Source organism: Argentina silus (genome assembly GCF_951799395.1).
Source record: "Argentina silus genome assembly, chromosome: 3".
In the NCBI taxonomy this organism is placed as follows: Eukaryota; Metazoa; Chordata; class Actinopteri; order Argentiniformes; family Argentinidae; genus Argentina; species Argentina silus.
Window position 1 is genome coordinate 4,342,232 of NC_139657.1, and position 20,725 is coordinate 4,362,956.

Genomic DNA, 20,725 nt, shown 5'->3' on the forward strand with positions numbered 1-20,725 from the left:
ATATATATATATATATATAGGCCAATGTGTGTGTGTGTGTGTGTGTGTTTGTGTGGGTGTGTGTCTTGCTGTTTTTAATTATTGATTAATTATGGAATATTTGGGGTATTTATGAACCGAGGTTAAGCATCCTGTTCTATAAATCTGTTTGATCTGTCTTTGTTTAGTGTTAATTCCTTAGCGCTGTGGTAAATTCCAGGGCTGTTACTACAGATGAAAGCTTCAGTTCTCTCTGAAGAGGGCAAGTGCAGACAGCTTCCACATGCCAGACTCAGTGAGATTACCTACCTCAGAGAGCATAACCAAACAGACGGTCAGCAAACACACCTCGTCTGATGGACATGATGGACATATATTTCTCTTTAAACTTCAATTGAAAATGGTGAAGTGGACATGCATTAATGATGGCCTATGGGCCTTATTGTCTGACTAATATTATGATATTGTTCATACAAGAATGACAGTTGGGAAAAGAGATGGCGGAGAAATGGCTGTGGATGTTAATGCCATGGAGAGAAGGCTGGAGCTGGTGTGGTAAAGATGCTGGACAAGGTAGAGCTGCCAGGAGGTGTAATTGGGGTTACGCTTGATGGGAAAAGGTGTACTTTTCTGGAGACAATAAACGGTTATAAGTGTATGATGTTGCCTGGGTTTGAATATCTACCTACGGTATGCAGCTTTCTGTACATTTCAGTGCTATTTCTGTCTCCTTACTTGAAGATAAGCAAATGGTTTGCTTTTGTAATGATTTCATTTTCAAACTTCTTTTCGATCAAGGATTGTCTATGGAATTGCCAAGTATGTTGTTTGGTTCAAAAGATTGAAACATAATGTCAATGCTAAAGTTCTACAGGTTTGCTTTTGCATGGCTATGAGTTCATACAATGAACTGTTAATGGTTGTTAATCACAAAAGTGTTGCATAATGTTAAGTTGGTTTAAACTACATCAGCAGTAATAAAATGTACTTCTTGAGTATACGCACATAGTATATACTTTAGGTTCCTGAAATCCTAAAATCTTACCCATTGCCGCAAAAGGTTGTCATGATTTGTTCTTGTTTGCTTGTAGAGGAGGAACGCCTTGTGAGAGCCAATGACAAGGACTACAATGACAAGTTTCTATACGCTGTAAGTGAACCATAAAGCTTTTCCTGTCTTCAATGAGATTTGTTCTGTAAAGATAGGGTTTTACCCCAATGTTTACAAACAACAGGAACTTAAACAAACACTATGTAGCTCCAAAATATGTTTAAATCTCCCATGTACTGAACACCCATATACAAAAGAAAACATACACACAGTTGTCTTAATTGAGGGTGGATTTTGGCAGTGGGATCACAGTCATTTCTTTAATGTCGATTATGTTGACCGTCTTGAATTTACTTTTCCCAGGACAATCACATCAAAACCTCAAAGTACAACATCTTTACCTTCCTACCTATCAATTTGTTTGAGCAGTTCCAGAGGGTTGCGAATGCATACTTCTTAGTGCTTTTGATGCTACAGGTACTGTATACCATATCATCCTATTCATTCAGAACCATTATGTTTCCATTTTCATGAAGATGTGATGAAATCCTATAAATTACATCAACTTGTGTACGGCTATTAAATGTTAAATGACAGAGTGTTCTCGTCTTGGACAACGCATTGACACAGTTTCCCTTGTATTTGTAGCTGATTCCAGAGATCTCCTCTCTGTCCTGGTTTACTACCATTGTGCCTTTGGTGTTAGTGCTGGTAATCACTGCAGTGAAAGATGCCTCTGACGACTATGTGAGTACTGGAGTGGGAGTCGTTTGAATTACAACAACTACAGTATCTTCTGTTCATAACAATTGCTAGCAATGCATTACTACTAAATGACACCGTCTGTATTTCAGTTCCGCCATAAAAGTGATCGACAAGTCAATAATCGGCAGTCTCAGGTACTCATCAGGGGCAGGTAAGTTGAAGTAGATCTCTGTACGGTCCACATTTGGCCACTTATAAACTGTCAATAATCGGCAGTCTCAGGTACTCATCAGGGGCAAGTAAGTTGAAGTAGATCTCTGTACGGTCCACATTTGGTCACTTCTAAACTGCACATGGAGATGTGATGGAGAGTTCACTGAATAGAGGAAATGTCATGCTTTTGTGCTTATCAGAATGGTGATTTCAAGTATTCTATCTAACATTCTTTAATCACCTTTATTCTGACCACTGTGGGTGTTCTAAGAATTCATGTGTTCTGTCGTAGTTTGCAGAATGAGAAATGGATGAATGTTCGCGTGGGAGATATCATCAAGCTGGAAAACAATCAGTTTGTTTCAGTGAGTGAAATGTTTATGGCAAATTCAGTTAGATTCAAATAGAAAAGTCACACTTTTTTTTAATACACACGCAGCATATATCACCAGTGACAATTTAAGAATTGTATTTTTTGTTTGATTTGAAAAAGTAACTTACAGTAAAACAGTGTAGTTATTATGCTGATAAGACATGATTTTGTTGATAATCAGATAAATCTGACAATTGATGGGGTATTCTGTAGCTTTTGATTTCAGCAATGGTGCAGACCAGTGGAGGCTACTGGAGTTAGAAATCGGGAGAGCAGGCTCATTGTAATGCATGGAAGGGAACAAGGAATTCCTCATTCCATTCCTATTCCGTTCCATGCATTGCAATGAGCCCGTCCTCCGTTTTCTACCTCCACCAGCCTCCACTGCTGCAGACAGAGATTGATTTATTGCCTTTGCTCCCCTGGTCCCCACAGGCAGACATATTGCTCCTCACTAGTAGTGAGCCCTATGGACTCTGCTATATTGAGACTGCTGAGCTGGATGGGTAAGACTCTTTGATGATATTGCACGTGTCTGCATAGTATTTGGCTCTGTAAGGGCACTGGCACCACAGGAGAAAGTGTGTATCGTTTATGTGAGCTGTGTGATATAACACTTATATGTAATACATAGTGCTAAGTAGATTTCGGTGATAAATAAATTAGATTAGGCTCTTGCTAATGGCTGCAGGTCTCATATTTAGTTGATGTGTGAAATGTGAATTGCTTTTGAACTGAACACACAATGCTACACAAATGAATCATCTCCCACCACAACCGGCACTCAGCGTTCCACTATGAATGCCTCTGGTCCCCCATGGACCAGGATCTACCCCTGCCAGTGGAGGCTGGTGGATGCAGAAATCGGAAGGACGGGTATTGCATGGAATGGAATAAGGAATGGTATCAAACACATGTTCCATTCATTCCATTCCATGCATTACAATGAGCCCATGAGTCCGATTTCTACCTTCACTAGCCTCCACTGACACGTGTGGTTGATACCATTCCCCATTCCATTCCATGCATTACAATGAGCCCATCGTCCGATTTCTACCTCCACCAGCCTCCACTGACTCCTGCATAAATCTGTCTCGGTTTCTCTGCACAGAGAGACCAATCTGAAGGTTCGCCAGGCCTTGACCGTGACATCGGACTTGGGAGCAGATATTGCAAAGCTTGCTGACTTTGCAGGTAAAGATATCTTTCCCTTGTATTATGTATATTAAACCGCTCTGTACCACATTGCCTCCCTTCGCTTGTCTTCCTTGATTTTATGCCATTGTGGTCAGGTCGACCTTGAATAAGCAGCTTTGTGACAGACTCCCTGCAATTTGATCAGATACTTGAGCATCCATTTGGAGGCAGGCCAATTTGACATAAGTAGAGGCAAAGGTTATTTTCTAGGGGTGAGTGTGTGCCGATATTCTGTTGCAGGCATGGTTAATGGAGTCTCTTTGCTGAGCTGCACTTTCCAGTGTAATTACAATTTAGTGAAAGAGCTGCTCTCAATAACCTTCACACTGAAGATCATTGTATGTACAGTATGTTTGCTGTTTGTGTGTGTGTGTGTGTGTGTGTGTGTGTGTGTGTGTGTGTGTGTGTGTGTGTGTGTGTGTGTGTGTCGGTGTGTCGGTGTGCCTGTGTGTGTGTGTGTGTGTCGGTGTGTCGGTGTGCCTGTGTGTGTGTGTTATTTGTGACACTCTTTTTTATATTGCACAGTTTGAAGTTAAGGTTTAAATCAGTGAATTCATTGTTATAGTCACACTTTCACTTTACACTTTACAAAGTTGATCTTATATCTGTCTATACTGTAGTAGCACTATTACTACCGCCCAATATCCAAGCTATGTTGCCTTTCCAAAGTATTAGAGTCCCATGTCAACTCCCAGCTAAGAACCTTTTTATCTTCCCGTTCTATTCTAAATGTGCACCAATCTGGCTTTAGACCTGGTCATAGCACAGTCTCAACGGCTACACTTGTCTTAGATGATGTGTTAAATTGCCTAGATCAGAAAAAACATTGTTGCTGCCTTATTTATAGATTTCCAAGACATTCGATACGGTTGACCATTACCTACTCATTCAGAGGTTGTCTGAAATAGGCCTGGCTCAGGCTTCATGTAGCTGGTTAGAAGATTATTTTACGGACAGAATGCAGTGTGTCTTAACTGATGGTGTTAAATCAAGTTTTCTGGACGTAACAAAGGGTGTCCCACAAGGATCGATTCTTGGTCCGGGTCTTTTTACTATTTACATTAACAATTATGAATTACCTATAAATAATTGTAACCTGCATCTATATGCCGATGACACTGTTATATATGCTATTGCCCCCATGATTGACCAGGCTCTTTCTGAGCTACAGTCTGCATTCGCTGTCTTGCAGAGAGCATTTGTTGGGCTGAAGTTGGTGCTTAATGCTGGAAAAAACAAATATATGTTATTTACCAAATCACAGAAAAATTTAATTTGGGTAGTGCCCCCTAATTGAGCATGTTCCTCTGGTCTCTGGGTAAATCCGCTTTTAGTTGTGGTGCACCTCACTGCTGGAACAATCTACAAAAAACATTTCAGTTGTTTGTTTTGATGCCGCACGGGCAATTTATAAATAATTTTAACTCATTAAATAAAAAATCAATCAATTGCCATGTCATTACATACAGTAGTAATTTAGTAATTGCTTTGAAATTGCACAGTAAAGGAGTTGCATTCTTGTGAATGCAACACAAATAAGGAATACGGGCTGCTTCTGTTGTGTTTGTGCTTTCCTTGTCGATCGTTCCGTACAACATTTACTGTATATCCGGAGTAAACAGAGACGTCTTGCTGCTGTGGTGATTGATGTCCTGTGGTGAACATGTGTCAATTGTCCTCCTCAGGGGAAGTCATTTGTGAGCCGCCAAATAACAAACTGGACAAGTTTCGGGGAACGCTCTGCTGGAGAGATAACAAGTACCCTCTGGATAATGAAAAGATGCTGCTGCGCGGCTGCGTGCTCAGGAACACTGAGTGGTGCTTTGGAATGGTCATATTTGCTGGTATGCTTGGTCCTTTTGCTGTGTTTACATAGTCACCTGCGTCCATGCAGTGAGACCTCTCTCTGAGTACAGCTCATTCATACAGTAGCAAATTCGAGGTGGTTGTGTTTCTTTCGTAACACCCTCCCTCTCAATAATTCTTCACCTGCCTCATTCAGGGCTTCAAACCAAACTGATGCAGAACTGCGGAAGGACTAAATTCAAAAGGACTAGTATTGATAAGCTGATGAATACTTTAGTTTTATGGGTGAGCACTTTCTTGCATTTCATGGTTGTGACATCTGCCAGGGGAATTTGGAAATGCTATTTATATCTTCAATCCAAACGAAGCTGCGGTTCTTACATTTTGAGAGACAGATTTGGATCCCTGTTAGAGCTATGCATGTCAGCTACAAATCCTTCATTTTTATCCTGTGAAGTCCTCACAAAAGAAACTAGACTTTCTGATGATGCAACTCTATTCTTAGTTCATATACGTAGTTATGACAACCAATCAACTGAGTTCTGTACAGGGAATATTTTTGATTAGAATAGAATACTTACTTGTTGATCTCTGCTTTCAGATCTTTGGCTTTCTCATTTGCATGGGGGTTGTTTTGGCCATTGGTAACATCATCTGGGAGCAGAGGGTTGGCAGAAACTTCAGAGTGTATATGCTCTGGGATGAGCCTCTGAGCAGCGCTGTGTTCTCTGGATTCCTCACCTTCTGGTCTTACATCATCATCCTCAACACAGTCGTGCCCATCTCTCTCTATGTCAGGTATGGACAGCAGCAACATCACAGCGTAGCCTCTCTCTGATCAGGGGAGGCTGGTGAAGGTAGAAATCGGAGGACGGGCTCATTGTAACGCATGGAATGGAATGAGGATCGGTATCAAACACGTGTGTGTTTGCAACGCTTTGTTCTCTGGGTTCCACACCAATGGTCTTACATTGTCCTCAATACAGTCATGCTGGTATTATCATTACCATTCCTCATTCCATTCCATGCATCACAATGAGCCTGTCTTCTGATTACTACCCCCTCACCAGCCCCTGCTGCTCATAATGCTACTACCTAAGATCCTACCGAAATGAACACAAAAGATACGAAGCATACAGTCACTGTCATCAGATCGTTGCATTTCCATTAAATGGTTTTCACGACAGTAGAGCTGAACGGTGAGTTCTCTTCTGTTCTCAGTGTGGAGGTTCTTCGGCTGGGCCACAGTTACTTCATCAACTGCGACAGGAAGATGTACTATCGCCAGAAGGACACTCCGGCCGAGGCTCGCACCACCACCCTGAACGAGGAGCTCGGTCAGGTGGAGTTCATCTTCTCAGACAAGACCGGCACCCTCACCCAGAACATCATGGTCTTCAACAAGTGCTCCATCAACGGGAAGACCTACGGTATGCGTCAGAGGATTTAGAACATTTGATTTGGGAAGCGGTCTCAGCGTAGTGTTTAATATGAAGGGTTTTCCCTTTCTTTCCTCAGGTGATGTCTATGATGAATTTGGCCATAAGGTGGAAATTACAGAGGTACAAGTATGAATAAGGAACTGGATAACATGGATAACTACTGTATCTATATACTGCATTTAGCTAATAATATAATATTATTATATATATATATATATATATATATATTATTATTATTTTTTATTTATTATTTATTATTATTATTATTATATTATTATTATATTATTATTATATTATTATAATATATATATATAATATAATAATATAAAAGTAATATATCACACAATACTATAATGTACTGTATGAACCTCCCTGTCTTCTGGTCCTTACACCTCAAGAGGACTGCCTGTGTGGACTTCTCCTTCAACCCCCTGTGTGACAAGAAGTTCAAGTTCCATGACAGTAGCCTGGTGGAGGCCATTAAGCTGGAAGAGCCCTCAGTGCAGGAGTTCTTCAGACTGTTAGCCTTGTGTCACACTATCATGTCTGAGGAGAAAAGCGAAGGTACAGTAGATACTGTAAAAGTACATGATCTAAAAACAATTCTATGTTTGTTGTGTTTGTTTTTTCTGCATGTGTGTTGTTGTTTCTGCTTGGTATACAGTATATAATATGTTTGAAGTTAATACATTTAAATAAAAACGTATTAAAAAAAAAGTATAAAAAGAAAATCAAAGGACAAGACTTATTACCATGTGCGTCATCTCGCCAGAGAATCTATATATATCCTGAGAAGGGCTGTGATCTAACTCAATCTTCATTAATCTTCTCTTGCTGTTTAAGTTTTCTCAGATAAGAGTGATTCATGCTCACTTTAATCCGACATTGATTTTTACAACACCCAGAAACTCCCTATGGTAGACCTCAGGGCAGGCTGGTGGACACAGAAATCAGGGGATGGCCTCATTGTAATGCATGGGATGGAATGCATGGAACACGTGTTTGATAACATTCCTCATTCTATTCCATGAATTGCAATGAGCCTGTCCTCTGATATCCCTCTCCACCTATGGTAGAGCCACCTATGGTAGACCCTATGGTAGAGCTAGATAAATGCCTTACACTGTGCAAAAATCAATCTTTGATGTCTTGTGATGTTGTGGCCTGCTTTCTGGTTCCATTTCCATGAAGGGGACCTTGTGTATCAGGCCCAGTCACCTGACGAGGGGGCCCTGGTCACGGCTGCACGGAACTTTGGCTTTGTGTTCCGAGCCAGAACTCCGGAGACGATCACGCTGTGTGAGATGGGGAAGGCAGTCACCTACCAGCTCCTGGCCATTCTGGACTTCAACAACGTGCGCAAGAGAATGAGTGTCATTGGTTAGGGGCTTCACTTTTAAAAGCAAAGCTCTCGTTTGCTCTCTCCAAAACGTTAGCGTCATTTTGAAATTCATGATCCAAATTATTTGCTGAATATGATTTTCAATATTCGACATACGACATACCATCAGGATAAGATGCATGCTGACTGAATTGTATAGATTATATTAATATTAATGTTGCGCATCTACCTGTTCAATAATTCTGTGAGGTTTATGAGTGCTGTGTAACAGTAACTGAACCCCCAGACTTGAAGTACTGCATCTGTGTGCCATTTGGGTTCACAGCAGTCTTTGATCAATAGTTTTCGATCTGTTCGATCTGAAAATGCCAAAGCTTTGAAAGTCACTTAAAGGTAATGAGTTATATCTCTGTCTCCTTTGTTTCCCAGTGAGAGACCCAGAGGGGCAGATTAAGCTGTACTCTAAAGGAGCAGACACTATTATCTTCGACCGCCTGGACCCATCAAATGAAGACCTCATGAATACTACCTCAGAGCATCTGAACGTAGGTCCTATTGTTTTAAAAATATATACTAAACTAAATACTAAAGGAAATGGGAGGAGGTCTGTGGCCTTCCGTCCTGAAATAGAACAGTCTCTAACTGTGATATATTTAGACACTTGCGGTATCGGTAAATCACATCCCCAAGCCGAAGATTACACTCTACAGCGGGGTGTTTTTTTTCTAATGCATTTATTTAGTTATATGTACTTTTTACATTTTGTACGCACTGTACATTGTGTGCTGTTTATCCATGTTTTTAATTTGCAATGGAAATTGCTAAGAGAAATTTAATGTCCTCATCATTCAGAGAACCAGTTGTGTTGTCATGTTTCCAGCTCATGCAATAAGGCAATATGTTGTCACCTGTGTCTAAAAACAGAAGGTGAAGTGTTGGCTCTGACAGCTCATGAATTATTGAATATTCACATCACAGTGGAAAATAGATAATGCGGCCTTCAGCAATAAATGTCAATGACTACCGATCAACCTTTGACAGGATTTTTTTTTTATATGTCTTATTATTCAGTTAGTGTTATTCAGTTGTCAGATGCAGTTTACTGTGTGCTAGACCTTTATGAAAACAATGCCTCATCATAATGTGAAATGTAAAATGCAGACAATAATACTCGGCCACACCTTACATTGTTTCTCCTATACCTGTGTAGTAACTATGTAATTACTCGAGTAACAACATTGTATTTACTTGCGGTTACATAGTACATCAATAATTTATTTGTCGTTGCATAGTAATGGAGATGAGCTGCACCACTGATACCATGATTACCTTATTAGGTGTAATAACAGTGTAATAACATGTTTATGCAATGTTGTTGTTACACTCGTGTTACTACACAAGGGTGTAGGGACAGCCTAATGAGAAGTGTTACCTGTTGCCCACACAAATAATGATCATTTATCTTCGTTGCAGGAGTTTGCTGGAGAAGGACTAAGAACATTAGCTCTGGCCTACAAACACCTGGATGAAGACTTGTTTGAAGAGTGGATGAAGAAGCTTCTCTTCGCCAGCACTGTCATTGAGAACAGAGAGGACGGCCTTGCTGTTCTCTATGAGGAGATAGAGCAAGGTCTGATGGTAAGACTGAGCAGGCGGTCAGGGCTCATAACTTACAGTAGCTCATAACTACTACATAACATCATATCTTATAAATGGAGGTGTGGATTAGTGCTGACAGTTGTAGCCTACCACTCCACAAAAGAAGTACCCTCATGGAAAAAAAATACAATTGGGATAGTATTGTTTAACTGTCAGCTCTGATCAGTTCTTTCATCCTCTCTCTCCTAAGCTTCTAGGCGCCACGGCAATAGAGGACAAACTTCAGGATGGTGTGCCGGAGACTATTGCCTGTTTAACCCTCGCTGACATCAAGCTCTGGGTTCTCACCGGGGACAAATTAGGTAACCATGGAAACGGATTGGTGTAAAAAACAAAAACAAAAACAACAAAAACCCTGTTTCAATCCTTGATGTCATCAACCCTTATAAAGAGCGCTGATTACGGAGTGTAACACATTTCTGCTGATCGTTGCAGAGACGGCGATGAACATAGGCTACTCCTGCAACATGCTTCGGGATGACATGAACGAGGTCTTCATCATCTCAGGTCACACTGCGTCGGAGGTTCAGCAGCAAATCAGGTAAGAGAGCAACATGTTTCACATGTTTCTCCCCCAGCAGCATTCTCTCTCTATACGTCATCCTTTCACTCCCATCAGCACAAGTTGTTATCCTCTCATCAACAGCTATCCCCAGAGGAAATCTATCGCCATGTCAACCGGTCTCAACAATTAATTATGGGAATTGAAAGTGTCCCACTTCACAACAGTCTGTGCCAATATACTCTGTGTTTTTTAATTGGAGAGGGGCGGGGGGCTGGGGGGGTCATTACTTCCACTGTGAACGGCTATACGTGTGAGGTGATACGGACGTGATCTCCTGACATCTGTTCTCATCACATCCTCCTCAGGAGTGCTAAGGAGCACATACTTGGGCTAAGCAGGGTCAGCAGTGCTCTGGATGTGGAGAAAGCAGACGTGGGCTCCACACAGGACTCCGTGTTTGAAGAGAGCATTATTGCGGAGTACGCCTTGATCATCAACGGGCACAGCCTGGTAAGATAAAACGTAACGTGACGTTGTCTCGAGAAAATCACCCGTCTAGTAACACAACGGGCCTGTGTTAGTAAATGGACGACATAGTAGAAACAATGTTGTTTGTTGAGTATAATCGATTTGTTTGTTTGTTGTTTGTTTTGTTGGCGCTCTTGCGGCGTTGGTTTTTCATTTCCCCAGTGCTGTATCCACATCAGTTGAGTGTTGGTGTGTGTGTGTGTCTGTGCTGTGCAGCATCTCTCTCAGTGCCGCAGAGTCTGCAGAGTCTTTAATGAGGAGAGACCTGGTGTGCTGGGAGTCCCCAGCTCTGTCACATCCCTTTCATTAAGACACACCACCCTGTAGGAGACGACTGCTCCCTCAGGCTTCCCACCGACACAGCTTCACTGCTTCCCACAGAGCTGTGTGTGTGTCTCACACTTGTAGCACTGGTAAAACAGCTACACTGAGCTCAGCTGGCTCTGTAGGGGGGCTGGGATCTGACACTGTGGGATGGTGTAAATTATGTTCTAACAGGTCTAATGTGATGTGACCCCCCCTCCCCCATCAACCCCCACGCCCTCCATGTAGGCCCATGCCCTGGAGCCAGAGTTGGAGCAGATGCTCCTGGACACGGCCTGTCTGTGCAAGACGGTCATCTGCTGCCGGGTCACACCTATGCAGAAGGCCCAGGTGGTGGAGCTGGTGAAAAGATACAAGAGGGCCGTCACCCTGGCCATAGGAGACGGGGCGAACGATGTCAGCATGATCAAAAGTAAGACATGTTATGTTATGCCCAGATTTCAATGCTCACTGTACCGCGGGGGAGGCTGGTGTACAAGACCAGTACATCAGGGGAAGCTGGTGGTGGTAGAAATCAGAGAACGTATTGCATGGAATGGAAGGAGGAATGGTATCAATCAAACACATGTTTGATACCATTCCTCATTCCATTCCATGTATTACAATGAGCCTGTCCTCTGATTTCTACCTTCACCAGCTTCCTCTGATGTACTGGTCCTGAACATTGCGCTAATAACACTTAGGTTATGGTTTTGATTCCCGCTGGGACCATATATACTGAAAAATGTATGCACTCACTTCAGTGTGAATTGCTTTGGATAAAAGCGTCAGCTAAATGGCATACATATTTATACTGTATCTCCCAGCAGAATAACACATTAAATATGTAACACAAAGATAGAGCCTTCCTCATAATGGTGTTGCAAAAGGAATGTGAAATGCAATCCATATGACACTTTGGCTGCACATTCAATACTGTTTACGTAAGATTTTTTATCTTATTTATAGCAGGGGAGGCTGGTAGAGGTAGAAATCGGAGGACGGGCTAATTGTAATGTATGGAATGTAATGAGGAATGGTATCAAACACACGTGTTGATACCATTCCTTATTCCGTTCCATGAGACCGTCCTCCGAATTCTGCCTCCACCAGCCTCCCCTGACGTATAGTTTGTCCACTTCTCAGCTGCCCATATTGGTGTCGGCATCAGTGGACAGGAGGGCATGCAGGCCGTGCTGGCGTCAGACTACTCCTTTGCCCAATTCCGCTACCTCCAGCGCCTCCTACTGGTACATGGCCGCTGGTCCTACTTCCGCATGTGCAACTTCCTATGCTACTTCTTCTACAAGAACTTTGCCTTCACCTTGGTGCACTTCTGGTTTGGATTCTTCTGCGGTTTCTCTGCTCAGGTATGGGTTCAGTACTACATGAGCAGCACACCTTGGAATGTGTGGTTTTTTTATTGTTTAGTTTTTGTTGAATTTATTGCTGCATTTTATCTTCTCTTCTCAGACCGTATATGACCAGTGGTTCATTACACTCTTCAACATAGTCTATACATCCCTGCCAGTGCTGGCCGTGGGCCTATTCGATCAGGTAAGAGACTATCCTATGTAAACTATGATGTGTATAGAGAAGTCATGAGCTATAATGACTCCTAGGAAATACCAACACAAAAAATAATAATACAGTATATGATGATTATAAGACACTTCTTGTCTTTTTTTATCATGGACTAAAGTCCATTTATTTTTCCAGCAGTTTCCTGAGCCATCTGTTTCTTTTCTATTTGGTTTTTCTTTTCAAGACACTGTCCAGTCTCACAGGTGAATACTTAAATTGCCCCTTCAGGACCCTAAACCTCTAACCTCCTCTCCCCCAATAGAAAACCTCAATAACTACCTCTTACCTCACCCGACCTTTACCGATTATTCAATACCATAGTATAGCGCACGCACACACACACACACACACACACACACACACACACACACACACACACACACACACACACACACACACACACACACACACACACACACACCACACTACTCACCTTCGTTTTTTTCCAAAGGATGTCAATGAAAAGAACAGCAACCGGTACCCAAGCCTGTACAGACCAGGTCAGCTCAACCTTTTGTTCAACAAGAAGCAGTTCTTCCTGTCTACGCTGCAGGGGATGGCCACCTCTTTTGTGCTGTTTTTCGTTCCCTACGGAGCGTACTCCCTCACCGTGAGAGACGACGGCTCCCACGTCTCCGACCAGCAGGCATTCGCTGTTACCATAGCGACATCCTTGGTCATTGTTGTTAGCGTTCAGGTAAGAGCACAAACAGAAAATGCCTTCCTCTCGGAAGAAGGCAGGTGAATGATTAAGGAAGTGATGTCAAACGATGTACCCCCCAAAACTTTCCCTTTTCAATCTTTACTTTATGAAATATAAATATGGAACTGAATTATTCCGTTACAGATTGGACTTGATACAAACTACTGGACAGCCGTAAATCACTTCTTTGTGTGGGGTAGTCTGGCTGTCTACTTTGCCATATTGTTTGCCATGTACAGTGATGGCCTCTTCAGCATATTTCCAAACCATTTCCCTTTTATAGGTGAGTCTAAACACAAACACGGTACACTAGGTGACTGTACTGTAACAATATGCCCAGCAGTCAAGAGGATTTGTTCTGTGTTTCTCCAGGCACTGCACGCAACTGTCTGACACAGAAGAGTGTGTGGCTGGTCATTCTCCTCACCACTGTGGTGTGTGTGATGCCTGGGATGGCCGTCCGCTTTCTGAGGACAGACCTCTACCCAACTCAGACAGACAAGGTAAAGGCTATATATATATATATATATATATAAATAAAAAATCATTGTAGATTTGTTTGCTTGTGATAATGTTAAGAAATATAGTTTCCATAGTATTTCTTTTTAATTATTCTGGCAGCTGCTCTCAAATTGAAAGCACCTGTGAAGCACCTGCTGTTGGCTCAGAAATTGAATGTCAGTACACTGATAACAAACATGACATTTTGTGAGGCAGCCCATATCTGGCATACGGACAGGTCAATGGCCAACGGACAAAGCCATTTTGCATTACTGTCGTATTCCCACAGGTGCGCGGCCTGCAACAGGCCAGCCGGAAGCAGCGGCCACAGGAGCAGAACCTGAGGCGCGTGCGAAGGACCAGCTCCCGCCGCTCTGCCTACGCCTTTGCCCACCAGCAGGGGTTCGGAGAGTTGATCACCTCGGGCAAAATTAATAGGGTGACCGCTGCGGCTCCCTCACCTGGGAGAGTCCAAAACAGCTCTGGCTGGATTCGAGAGCATGTTGAAGAGGAAGAGTGAGATCGCCTGTGTGTCTGATGAAGGCACAGGAGCCTCAGACAGCAGCAGTAGAACTGAGCAGCCTCTGGACAGGCAGCACACACAGGCTGAGGGATCAAGCTGATCTCAACCGTCACAGCACCAGGGGAGACTGGTGGAGGCAGAAATCGGAGGACGGGCTCATTGTAATGTGTGGAATGGAATACGGAATGGTATCAAACACGTGTGTTCCATTCCATTCCATGCATCACAATGAGCCCGTCCTCCGATTTCTACCTCCACCAGCCTCCACGGCACAGCACATAGACTGACAACACCAGCACACGGACCCCAAAGAACCAGCCCAGGGATGCATGATGGTAGTCTTATTTTCCTTCAGTTCCAGTGATACACAACCTCATTCTCTTTCTGATCACAAAGCATTGATTTGTGGATATGGAGATCTTGTGGATTTTAGTCAAATGTAGGTGCAAGAGTAGACTTTTTCAACTTTGATGAACTTTCATCACTGAACTGTACTGAATCATGTACAGTACTGTAAGCCTGCAACAACAATGGTGATATATGTATGTACATAGTTACTTGAGGCTGCTCATTTCGAGCATAAGTACATTTTAATCATTGTTGGACAATTTTTTGCCAATGGCATTGATCTTGGACAGACTTTTCTAATGCCAAATGTGTTGATACATTTTTCTGGTTTGCACATACATTAAACTCGTCATCGTTATGAATGAACAAGGATTAGGTCAACAACTACCTCAACAAAAATGAGGTTTATAATGCTTAGGATGAAAGAACCTTCAGTACCTGAATGTTCTCCCAAGATGCTGCACACTTGAATAGGGGATAATTGTGCCTTTCATAGTTCTTACGGTTAAGGGTTAAAGCATTTTTCATTTGTCTAAATATAACCTTCCAGGGGCCGAGGTTGTCTTTGTAAGTGGACATTTCCCTTCATTTACATTTTCATTTTCAGCTGTGTCTCAAAAAACCTCCATGCCCATGTCATTCTCTCTAATGAAGTGGATATGGTGAAGATGATCAAAGCAAATGCCTTTGCAATCAGCTTTTCCCTCTTTCACGGTCACCAATACATTGTCAAACTGTCTGAGAAACTGTTTTACAGACTGTAGAAGACTTATTTTGTATGAATATGTTACTGGTACATTTTTGAGTGCTGAAATTCAAACTATGATCCATCATGTACACTTGTAAATGTTATGAAAAAAACATAGTTATGTAAGCTCATTGCCTTAGAACCCCTTGTTTTGATGCAGTATCATATTTTAATTTTACAAGCCTACAGTATGGATACGTCTCTCTGCCAATGGAAATGGGTTTTTTTAATGGCTGACGATTTTTATACCGCACAAAATATACAACTTGTTAATGTTTTCTTCATTGTCTGTGTTTGTGGAAATAATGCAAGTAGAACAGTACGTATACATGTATAAAATCAATTTACAGAACCCTTCAAAATACTGATTACAGACAACAATATCGATAGAAGGAATGCATAGAATAAGTGAAAAAAAAAATCATTATACTTCTTTTTACTGTAGCACAGTCCCTTAGAATATAAAGTACAGCAAGTAAATTTCCCTTTCTTATGAAAAAGTTGATCTTGAATCATTATTCATTCATTATTCAATTATTTGTAATTGCCCTTGAAATTCCAAAATCATCCACCATGTCACCTTGGCATATGAGAGTCATGACTATGGTGTCAAAAATATTGAGCAGGTGAAACCTGAACGCATTTCATTCTTCAAGAAAAATGGCTGCTCCTCCACCAGGCTTGGACATGAATAGACTCTGTTTTTCCAGCACTGCTCGTCGGGGATCAGGTGCGTAGTACAACTCCCGAACCGTCTGCAGAAAAGACTCCACCTTCTCACTGGGCACCATGGAAACAGCACAGCCTCCCCAGCCTGCTCCTGTGAGCCGCGCACCAACTGCCCCTGACCGCCTACAGCAGGAGGAAACATGAAAAACAGCACACAGGCGTCATCAGTGATCTGTATTTATCTAGTTAAGCTAGAAAGCCCATTTATTTCACTATATAAACATTATTCATGAAACAAACAAAACATTAATCTTTGATTAGAAGAAACCATTGCATATCAACTGACTTTCAGTCACATTCATTTGATGGCAAATGAAGCGGACTATAATATAACAAAGCCTTGTGGGCACAGTGGGGGCTCTGCTCTGACCCTACAGGTTGTTACAGTGGGGGCTCTGCTCTGACCCTACAGGTTGTTACAGTGGGGGCTCTGCTCTGACCCTACAGGTTGTTACAGTGGGGGCTCTGCTCTGACCCTACAGGTTGTTACAGTGGGGGCTCTGCTCTGACCCTACAGGTTGTTACAGTGGGGGCTCTGCTCTGACCCTACAGGTTGTTACAGTGGGGGCTCTGCTCTGACCCTACAGGTTGTTACAGTGGGGGCTCTGCTCTGACCCTACAGGTTGTTACAGTGGGGGCTCTGCTCTGACCCTACAGGTTGTTACAGTGGGGGCTCTGCTCTGACCCTACAGGTTGGCACAGTGGGGGCTCTGCTCTGACCCTACAGGTTGGCAACACACTACACGTTTCTATTTGGGGGGGGGGGGGGGGGGGGTGTTACCGGTTTCCAAAAAAGGTTGGACGGGGCAGGCAGGGAACTCACCTGGTTGACATCAGATTGATTGCATGTCATCAAAATCTCAGATTTTAAGGACTTTGACTTGAGGTCTAAATATCTTCTTTTTTTTTTTACATAATTGCTTATTTTGAACCAAAATTATTGTATATTGATATATTTATACTTAGAACTAAAGCTATTTTCAGCTTAAGATGTTCGTTTTTGACTTTAAATAACCTCAATAGACAACCACGGAATATCAGTGACATGTAACATTGAAATGGCATTGCAATAGTTAAGTGATCTGAGGCATTCTGCTGGACTTACAGACACATTTCCACCAGCTGGTCCAGTTCAGGGCAGCTACATTCATACAGGTCTCTGCAGCTCTCATGGCTCTGTTTCATCAGGTCTCCTAGGAGCTCTACGGCCCCAGCAGGTGCAGCATCACACACACTCTTGAACCTGAGCACCCGTGCCGCCTCGCCATACACATGCCTGGCACGCTGGTGCAGCTTGAAGTGGGCCACTGCCAAACAGAGGGAAAGAGGACGAGTGCAATTGTTATAAATATGCTCTATTTTTTTAGGGTATTTCTGCTTTATTAGGATAGAGACAGTAGAGCTTGACAGGAAGGATGGTTGAGAGAGAGAGAGGAGGGATGACATGCAAGACGTGTCGAGGGTCAGAATCGAACCAGGAACCTTGCGATTGTGTGGGATGCGCGTTAGCGTGCTACGCCACTAAGCGCCCAGACTAGTGCAATTGTTGACAGTAAGTGAAATCAGTCCTCTTTACCAGATTCAGTAAATACATGAGTCTCTAGAGATTCTGTTCGCTTGTAAGAAAAACAAATACAACTCCACATCACCAGAGATAGATACTGTTAATGGTGTACTTTTACAATTGATTTTAAAAATCGCCTTAGGTCACCCCGGGAATGCTGAACACAACCAGTAGTTATCACTCACCATGCTGTGTGTTGGGGCTGAGGAGGTCTTTACAGAGCTGCTCTGAGGTGATGCCAAGGGCCTTGCAGATCTCCTCTCTGCTGTAGGGCTCAGGGTGCAGCACCTCGTCCACCAGGCCCAGCATCTCCTCCAGAGAGGCATCCAGCTCAGTCTGGACCTGGGCCAGTTTCAGCAGCCTGCTCCACTCCAGGCCTCGGGCCTTGGCTAGAATCTGAGATCACACCAGCCCCCTCAGTTCACACTGCATCCCATCTCACTTCACTTGATTAGCATTTGTTTTCATGTGTTATTACAAAACTCTGGGGCACTTACTCACAGCAACTCTGGTGTGAATGTTCTCTGCCTGGCGAGAGTGGCATTTGCATTTCTATTTCCATTCTATTCAGTCTGTAGCAACACAATGCTGAGAACATTGATATTGATGCAGAACGATGACTCATTACTGGGATTACAAGAGCACAAATAAATCACCTTAGTGGCTATCCGGCATTCCACCACACGGATGTTGAAGTGAGAGGAGGCGGCCTTGTTCATCTCCACACAGCAGTTAGAGATGACAAACACGGCCCCATCAGGGAGCCTCACATCAGTGGCCCGCAGAGGGTGGAACTCTATCAGCTTCGCCTGAGACACCACGGCAGACAGATCAAACCCTTACAAACCGGTCAAATTCGACTGTAGCTATTCTGAAATTCGTCCGGAAATGTGGAATATATTGGTTTACACTACAAATGAACACAGAATATTGCCCTTGCTACAAATTGTGTTGAATGTAGGTTTTCTTCTAGGAATGTGGTAACAAAACTGCTCAACGGCAATTACAGTATCATTGTTAACATGTGGAGTATGACTTTAACTGTTCAGAGAGTCATGGATGCTGTTGATTACATACAGTTCCTTCCTCTGCCAGGAATGAGATGGACTGGTCCATGCCCCCTCCTTCTGTGCCAATGTAGTGCTCACACTTGGCACAGATCTCAGCAAGCGCCACCTGGAGGACAGAAGAGAGGCTGCGGTTTATGCATGAAGGGAAGATGCCTGTGAAATACTAAGGAGTCTTAACAGTCAGCAGAAACAATTTTCATAGCACACAAAATAACAACCATTCAATTGTTGTTGTTCAGACCAATATGTGGACACATTTAAATTGAATTGTTAACCGTCCTAAACAATTTACTGTACAGGAATTCTAGGGTTACAGTTTTGAATCAGCTCATGATTATTGAGGATTAGTCACATTGAATTGCAATGACTTCAGACATTCACATTCACATAATACTCATTTTACCTTCGAGAGGGAATTGTGATTAGCCTCCATTGTTAGGAGACCAGCACAGCACACTAGGGCACTGGAGCTAGAGAGGCCAGAGCTTGCAGGGACAGTCCCGTCCACAACACACCGCATTCCAGCCAAAGGATCCATCCCCAAGTGCTCCTGTTAACAACAACATGATATTGTGCAATGCTCTATGTTCATGTCTGAAAAGGTTAATAGCAAATTGCATGGCGAATTGAGATGATTAGGGTCTACTTTACCTGAATGCCTTTAACCCCACAGAGAAAATAGTAATGCCATTGAGGGTTATCTCTGTCTATAGCAATGCCTTCAGTGGAGACAGTGAAATCCCTGCAGGGAAACCACAAGTGAAGCGCCAGCATCAGGTTTATGAGATTAGTGATTAATACTGAAATGTGTGCACTCACTGCAATGTAAGTCGCTTTGGATAAAAGCGCTGGCTAAATGGCATATATTATTATTATTATTATTATTATTATTATTATTACAGTGATTCTTAATTACTGCATATTAAGGGCACTGAAGCTAAGACAAATGCATGATGCTTGCAGATTTTACTAATGAATTGTATGATGAGTCTAAAGGACATATTCATATTCACTATCGAATCTTACTTGTATTGGGGATTTGTGTTGGCCAACTGGATTGTTCGAGAATCATTGACGGTGACAGCTGCCAGAATACTCTGCTCAATAGCCATTGGGAGCACTGCATAGCCACAGTAGTCAATATGTTCTCCTAATAACGAGATGATGAGAACAGACATGTTTTAAAACACAGGCTATTAGGAGTATGTGGAGTGTAATGTAGACATTGGTAAAAGGATGATACCTATTAGATTTACTCTCCCAGGAGCACGTGCATAAAAGAGTGGAGATTCCCCATACTTCTTCTGGAAGACCTCTTTTAAGTTTTTCAACCTGAAAAAGATTAAATGAAGAATGTATTAAATACAAATCAGAGCAGGAGCAATTCAATCAAAGGTATGGGTTGACTAATGAGTACTGCAGGCTGCTGGTATAGTGCTGTCATACACAATAGCATATATGGGACTTTTGGCAAGGCAACCCATTACATTTGGAAAACAAAGTGCAGTACAAGTCAGTTACCAAGCATATATCCCACCTTTCATTTGCAGTTATCACAACCTTTGACTTCGGAGGATGTGTTGACATTTTGTACTCAAATCCAGAACTTGTACTCAGCCTCCTGTTGAATAACCAGCAACTTCAGCCAGACAGAGCAGCAGGACTGCATTCAGTGCGGTAGAAGATTGAATCCCATCGCCAATATTATCAGCTGACTGTCACACGCGAATCCCGGATATTAAAATGCTGTTCTACGATCAGCTCTACCAACATAAATCGTCATGTCACGGATTTCAACACAACAAAGTAACTGATTCCCGACCAGCCCAACGCGACACGATGGAACCAAACG

The 20,725-nt window shown here is 42.6% G+C and overlaps 2 protein-coding genes across 2 annotated transcripts; one reads left to right on the forward strand and one right to left on the reverse strand.

Moving 5' to 3' along the window:
* Window positions 1-540: 540 nt before the first annotated feature.
* On the forward strand, window positions 541-14,588 carry atp8b4 (ATPase phospholipid transporting 8B4; the record flags this gene model as incomplete). The annotated part of the gene is made up of 27 exons (XM_083665684.1): window positions 541-568; window positions 1,071-1,129; window positions 1,394-1,507; window positions 1,679-1,777; window positions 1,885-1,946; window positions 2,241-2,313; window positions 2,757-2,827; window positions 3,433-3,515; window positions 5,204-5,362; window positions 5,521-5,609; window positions 5,926-6,122; window positions 6,546-6,754; window positions 6,843-6,886; window positions 7,165-7,330; window positions 7,958-8,146; window positions 8,538-8,653; window positions 9,582-9,746; window positions 9,958-10,069; window positions 10,203-10,308; window positions 10,638-10,782; window positions 11,353-11,536; window positions 12,250-12,473; window positions 12,577-12,660; window positions 13,139-13,384; window positions 13,535-13,673; window positions 13,763-13,893; window positions 14,181-14,588. 27 exons carry the CDS (start codon window positions 541-543, stop codon window positions 14,409-14,411), a joined length of 3,525 nt encoding a protein of 1,174 aa, XP_083521810.1. The 3' UTR covers window positions 14,412-14,588.
* Window positions 14,589-15,772: 1,184 nt separating this feature from the next.
* galk2 (galactokinase 2) lies at window positions 15,773-20,631 on the reverse strand. The gene is made up of 10 exons (XM_083667188.1): window positions 20,411-20,631; window positions 20,117-20,205; window positions 19,900-20,023; window positions 19,525-19,615; window positions 19,277-19,423; window positions 18,881-18,979; window positions 18,460-18,612; window positions 17,989-18,199; window positions 17,345-17,546; window positions 15,773-16,362 (listed from the first exon to the last, which is right to left on the reverse strand). Exons 1-10 carry the CDS (start codon window positions 20,458-20,460, stop codon window positions 16,155-16,157), a joined length of 1,374 nt encoding a protein of 457 aa, XP_083523314.1. The 5' UTR covers window positions 20,461-20,631; the 3' UTR covers window positions 15,773-16,154.
* Window positions 20,632-20,725: the final 94 nt, after the last annotated feature.

What these genes read in the sequence shown, in the direction of transcription:
- galk2 (XM_083667188.1), bottom strand. Translation starts at nt 20,460, where the DNA reads ATGTCAACACATCCTCCGAAGTCAAAGGTTGTGATAACTGCAAATGAA. An exon ending in GTGATAACTGCAAATGAAAG is followed by an intron (nt 20,206 to 20,410) that starts GTGGGATATATG and finishes AATCTTTTTCAG; the next exon opens with GTTGAAAAACTTAAAAGAGG. An exon ending in CAGCCCCAACACACAGCATG is followed by an intron (nt 17,547 to 17,988) that starts GTGAGTGATAAC and finishes TCTGTTTGGCAG; the next exon opens with TGGCCCACTTCAAGCTGCAC.